Source organism: Halyomorpha halys, unplaced genomic scaffold, assembly GCF_000696795.3.
Source record: "Halyomorpha halys isolate HHAL.00 unplaced genomic scaffold, Hhal_1.1 Scaffold937.1, whole genome shotgun sequence".
NCBI classification, from domain to species: Eukaryota; Metazoa; Arthropoda; class Insecta; order Hemiptera; family Pentatomidae; genus Halyomorpha; species Halyomorpha halys.
Window position 1 is genome coordinate 310,211 of NW_027109000.1, and position 6,380 is coordinate 316,590.

Here is a 6,380-nt window from a genome sequence, read left to right on the forward strand (position 1 = left end):
ATAACACTGTATTATTTCATAAAAACCAAAAGTATATTGTACCTAAAGTTTTTGTCCCAACACCCTCAGCCAATACGGCCTCAAACATTAGTTCGCAATTAAAAGAAAATTGGTTAAATAATAAGACTCAGCTGATTTTTTTGTGAAAACTTATTATATATGATTATCTTTTACGTCAAATCTATATTTCCAGTCTGTGGCATAACAGAAATATGACATTTTATTTATCAGTTTTTTTAAAAATTTAGTTGTTATAAATTGATTTTTAGATGATAAATAATAAAATAAAGATAGGTTGAGGAGATATTTAATGTAGAAAATTCTTTTGCTACTGTTTAATTCTTACTTGTATCATGGTATTTTATGGATCAAGAAAACAAGTTTAATAGAGAATTAATTGAGATTTGGGAACATAATTTGTTTATATAATTAAATAATATAGTATCCCTAACGATTTTCTATACTTTAAAATTTTATAATTTGATTAATGAGTATTGCCGGATTAAAAATAATTTAATATTTTATTGAATAAGTGATATTATCATGGTCTCCAGCAATGTTTGAATATTTTTTGTTCAATAAAGAATATTAAATAATAAATAATATTTGTAAATCGATAAATATAAAATGAATTTTTTATTCTTTTTAATAATAACAAGTACTGCAGAATTATTCAACATTTTCGAATATTACCCTCCTCGTACTATGCACCTACCTACATATATTTTATTTAATTATGTGTTCAATAATGCAATTTGGTTTTCTAATAACTTTATTTATTTCTGACATTAAACATTATTCTGAAATTAAAATTTTGGAATGAATTATTTATTTATTGTTGAAGGATTCGGAATAAGCAAAATTAAACCTAACATACCTACATAAAGTAATGTTTGGGGTGAAATTTGATACATTTATAACCTTTTGGTAGTTTTAAGAACCAGAAAAGTACTAACTTAAAGCTTTCAAACCACTTTTTTGGTTCTAAAAACTATCAAGAGATAATAAACGTACCTAACTTAAAAATTCACTTAAAACAGAAGAAAAAAAATGTATTTAAAACTATGGACGCGATATATGCTTGTGTAGTTCACATGAAAAAGTTTTATTTACAGTAATTGGTTATTTATTGAAAATTCTTTAAAAAGATAACTTTCTAATATCTTTATGTAAAACTAAAGCCTACGTGATTTTGCAAATACTATAAAATTATGTTGCAATGGTAAATTATGATAATTTTCTAATATCTCCTCCTGTGAAAGATTACGTTATTTCGCAAATGCAACAAGCATAATTTTCTTGATTTGCTCAATGCAATTAATTATTTTTTCACCTCACCAACGATGTATTTTTTTTATTTCCACTACAACATGATGCATCAGTTCCAGGATAAATGAAAAGGTTTAATTTAGTATAGGAGAACCTTCTTCAGATATATATGGATTTATTTAAATAAAATATGGAAAATAGCTAATAGAATAAACATCACAATTTTCTTGAATTTTATACCATTGACTTTATTTAAGCTGAAATACAGACGAAGAATATGACTAATAAATGAGGCTGTTTACTGTAGGAATAGTCAAATAATCAACATAACGTTAATTTTCATAATGCACTTAGGCATTCATTCCATAATGTGAGTAAAGATTAGAGACTTAAAAATACAGTTTTAATTAATACTACAACGAGGATCACCATAAATGTCATTAAATATGGTCTTCCATGAAATTGAATTTATTAATAAGATACATAAAAATTTAAATTGTTTTTCTATATATGGTTACATGAAGAAAATTTTATTCATATGATATGTATTAGAATGTTAATATAGTAAATGATGATATATTACTGTCTCTAAATCGTTTCATGCATCAATATATATTTTCAATAAAAAATAATTTTTATCTCTACGAAATCATATATATTAGCAAGCCCAATTGCAAATAATGCGCTACAATAAAATTTAGTACCATAAAATTTACATGGATAGTAAACCCAACAACTACTTATAGAATATGCGTGACTAAAATAAACTATATCTAACATAAATTAAGATTTAATGATATATTAAGTGATAAATAATGTACAAAGATTTTATTCGTTGTCCTAATTAAACAAAAACCAGCACTTATCGTTAGCAAATGTGTGAAATCGATTGAGTACAAAATGGTTTCATTTAGGGTTATTTTATTATTGTTTAAAGTTTATCCTCAACGATTTTATAGTATCGGAAAAATTTATTTTAGATTAGGTAATAAGAAATATCTTGAGAGAGGGGGCTACAATTTACAATTTCAAAAATGTAAAATTTATCCCAGCCTCTCTGGAATTATTAGTTAATTTTTGTAATTGATTGTGAATCACCTTCTAATACACACTGTTTAGAGAAAAATAAAAAAACTTCTCAATATATTGATAATTCAATTTTTGTTTCTTTTTGAAAAGTTGTCAGTGGGCAGTGATGTTGTTTCACACATTTTCTGACTTACAAGTTTATATACGTTATTAAGATATATCCTAATAGTTTACAACTTATCATAAAATTTTCTAAAGAATAACTTAATGAATCAAACAGAATAGGTTTCGCTACTTAAATAAAATGGGTGTGAATTTAAACACTATAAATATATTGCGATTAAACTATCGATAATATAACTATACATCAAGAATAAATAATTCATTTCAATTTGATATTTTTTATCTTCACAAGTGAATCTTATCCTTAGTGAAGTAAACTAAAATGTAATATTATAATTCATATACGTTACATTTATTGATAATATCTACTGCTACAATTTATTCGAAATGATATTTTAATTATATTATGGATAAATAAGATGTAATATTTAATTTTTTTAAATCTATTTTAATTAGGTTAGGAGTTAAAATTAAGTATATAAGAGGTATTAGAGTTCTTTTTGATTACAATTAAAATTTGAAAAATAAATCTTAATAATATACATTGATTAATTACTAATAAAACAATAAGTTCTCTAAATAGCTTTATGGATTTATGAACCCTTCAAAAGAAATGACAATGAACTCACAAAAAAAAAAATGTAATAACATAAAATAATGGTCATTTTTGAAAATTTTATTATACACTTGTGTGGGAGAAAGAAAATTTCATTATGCCAATTTTCACTTGCTATTCATTTGCCAATCGTATAACATAAGCCTTATTAAAAGAATTCAGTAAATTGATTATTCATGTATTTTAATGTTAAGGATACCATAATTGCTCTAGATTTTTTTTAATATAAACACAACCAAGGGTTTATGAAATTATTATTATTTTAAACAAAATTTTAATTAAGAAATGGATGAAGCTAATTACAAGGGATTAGATAACCTTAAGATTGGAGAAAATACCTTATTATCATCATTAAAAGATATAAAAGTGGTTTCACGAAAAACTTCTGAGGAATAATCTTCACCTTTACATTAAAATACATAACAAATAAACTTCCTAGTAAATAATAAAGCTTAAAAAAGAATTTTTCTAAAATAGAGCAATTTTTATCTACTTTGAACCCAAGCGACTAAAAACAGTGTTAAAAAAAATGTATAGTGCTATTTAAATTATATTGTTTTTTAGATCTACCATGAAGATGCCTGATTAGGAATAGTGAGCATTATTACAGACACATTTATCTTTAATGCTGATTAACTATTAGATTTGGTGTTAGAAGTGAATCCGTGTATACTTCCTGCATGACTTAGGAAAACCATCAAAGATGTACTGATTTATTGCAGAGATTTGAAAACTTAAAATAATAAACAAAATATTAAGAACAGCCTCAGTTGCCAAAAATTAATGTTTGTTTAAATAAATAAATAAAATAATCAGTCTATTCCTGTTGATCCTAGCTTTGGGACTAGCGCTTGCCGAGGAAGCGGATGTTAGTGAAGATAGCTCTCGCTGGCCGCCTCCTGTTGCAGAAGTGCACAGTGCGATCCTGGTTACCAGAACGGGCGTCATGGAGCGCCATTAGGAGGTGGAAGACATCCTGCCTACTGGGCGTGCAAAGGTAGCTATCTGGTTCATAGTTCCTCCCATTCTGTCTCTTCCAGGGGTACCGGCGGTAATAGCGAGATCTTTTCTCAGGCAAGTAGACAAGTGGCAATGGTGCGGTCTCGTCCATCAAGAGGCTGGACAGGTATTCCGAGAGCTGGTCGGGGTCAGATATTTCTTCACCTTCTCTCAAATCCGTCTGAACTGCGAACATTAACTTTTGTTATTAAATACAGATTTAAAATGTTTAAAAGAGATTATATACTTTGAAATTTAGTTTAATTAAATAAATCTATCTGAAATATTAAAAATTAGTCCAACTAAAGATAGAAATTTTTTGACTTTCAAAATAAGTGGACTCTCCCTCCGATGGAAGTTCAAATACAGGTACTTTCCGTCCTAAGCACAATCATAAGAAAGCATTATTAAGTGTTGGGCCCTTTGTACGGTGGTAGCAGATCTCAGTAGCACTTATTAAGATAAGCGGAGGGGATGAAGGAATCTTTAACATCTAAAGGTAGCCACGTGAGAAAATGGAGTGATGGAATAAGAAGACGAAAAAGAAGTATTCGTTGTATCTAGTATTTGGTGTAAATAGATAGAGAATAGATTTTTAAGAACTGCAGGTTGGTTCCAATAAGGGACATATAGAAATAGATAATAAGAAGACATAAATCTATAATAAATGTGGTTTCTAGAACCGCGGTTACTTAGAAACGTAGTAAAGAAAGATCCTCTTGCATGTTTATGAAACGATCGTTTCAATCATAACAAGTGGGATAAAAAAATAATAAATAAATGCCAATTATGAAAAATAAAGCATCGTTCTTGTAACAAAGAAAGGTTTTGCGACTGATATAATTGCTTATAGAAACACACAACACTTCATTGTATTAGGGAAAGAACATCGGGCTTATGCGTGGATGCTGACCAGATTCCTTCTTGGACTATGGACTTTGGACGTGAAACAACGTTCCCACATTAAGTAATGGATCTTAGGACAGATCATTTATTTTATTTAGTAAATTTTTTTTTTCAATTCTAGTTTAATGACTTTGCTGGACGACAACTAGGAATAATAAGACGGTAGAAGGTTGCAGGTGGTTGCCATAAGTAGTGTGTAGTTTCTAAGCAGGCCCACTAACCTTTAGATCAGAAGACTGATGTGTTTTAGTTGCAGACGAAGCTATTCAGATGCTCTATCTATTAGACCCTTTTAATATCAAGGAGAGAGAACGAGCAATGCCAAGTACAAAGTAAGAGTACACTGGTGACTTGAGAACGTGGATTTCATTAATTGTATGCACCGTAAACTTTATTTTACTTGATCAAATACCAGATTGCTATAGACTACCACAATAACACATAGTAGTAAATAATAGATTAATCACAATTACTACATAGAGCGTAATTGGGCCGAGGATTCAATAAACTCAGTATCAATAAATAGGTTCATATATTTATTAAATTTGGACAATTTTCTTGATAATTATCTAAAAATTAGATACATATAGATTTTCTGGAACGGAATTTACTTACTACTATTGGAAATGTCCATTGTTTCGTCCAGTTCTTGAGTATATGTTATGCCAAAAGCGAGGGAGCAGCATAAAACCACTACTAGAATATGCATTCTGAAGATGAAGTCCACCTAAAACAAAAAAAATATTTGTTCATTTCTTATTCATTGTTTTCAATTAGTAATCATACATAATCAGTTGGCCCGTGCAAATCATTAACATGATATATTAGTGTCATCCAATGATAATATAATGTGGAAATAAGTTAATATATGTATTTGTTAATGAAAGATATCTTATTTTGAAAATTAATAACAAATATCAGTCTGTAAAAAGCTGTCATTTTTGTGTACACATTTTTTTACTGCAAAACAATCAAAGATCATATATTGACTTTGTCAGGTATTGCTTTCATTTTTTTTAAATAAAAGACGAATGGTAAAAATGTTTATTCTTTGTCATTAGTGAAGAAAATAATCATATAAATGATGGTTTATTCATTAGTTTTAATGATTAAGGGAGATATGATATACAAGAAAAGAAAAACTTAGAGAAATAAGATTTGTAAAGCATCTTTGCTAATAATTTCCCAATTTTGATCATATTTTTTTTCTGAGAATTTTTATTAGCTTTTAAATGAGTGCTAAAAATTTTACCAAAGCAGTATTCTTTTTGAGCCATATGAAAATAAATTTTTTTTTTAATATTGAATGAAGATATCAAAATTTTATTTTCTTCAAAAAGATTTTCCCTGCTTTTTCTCGGTGATTTTTTTCGTGCCCGTATAGAATGCCCTATTTGGTTCACAGACATCAGAGGTCCAAATCTCAAAAAAAAAAAAA

General features: G+C 27.8%; 1 protein-coding gene across 1 annotated transcript in view; it reads right to left on the bottom strand.

Annotated features, from left to right (window-relative positions):
- Positions 1-2,905: 2,905 nt before the first annotated feature.
- LOC106687249 (uncharacterized) overlaps positions 2,906-6,380 on the bottom strand; it is a 137,354-nt gene continuing 133,879 nt past the window's right edge. Inside the window, exons 2-3 of the mRNA XM_014431016.2 lie at positions 5,558-5,669; positions 2,906-4,222 (exon numbers count right to left, since the gene is read on the bottom strand). Coding sequence (XP_014286502.1) covers positions 3,882-4,222; positions 5,558-5,651 — 435 coding nt within the window. The 5' untranslated portion in view covers positions 5,652-5,669 and the 3' untranslated portion in view covers positions 2,906-3,881. The remainder of the gene's footprint in view (positions 4,223-5,557; positions 5,670-6,380) is intronic.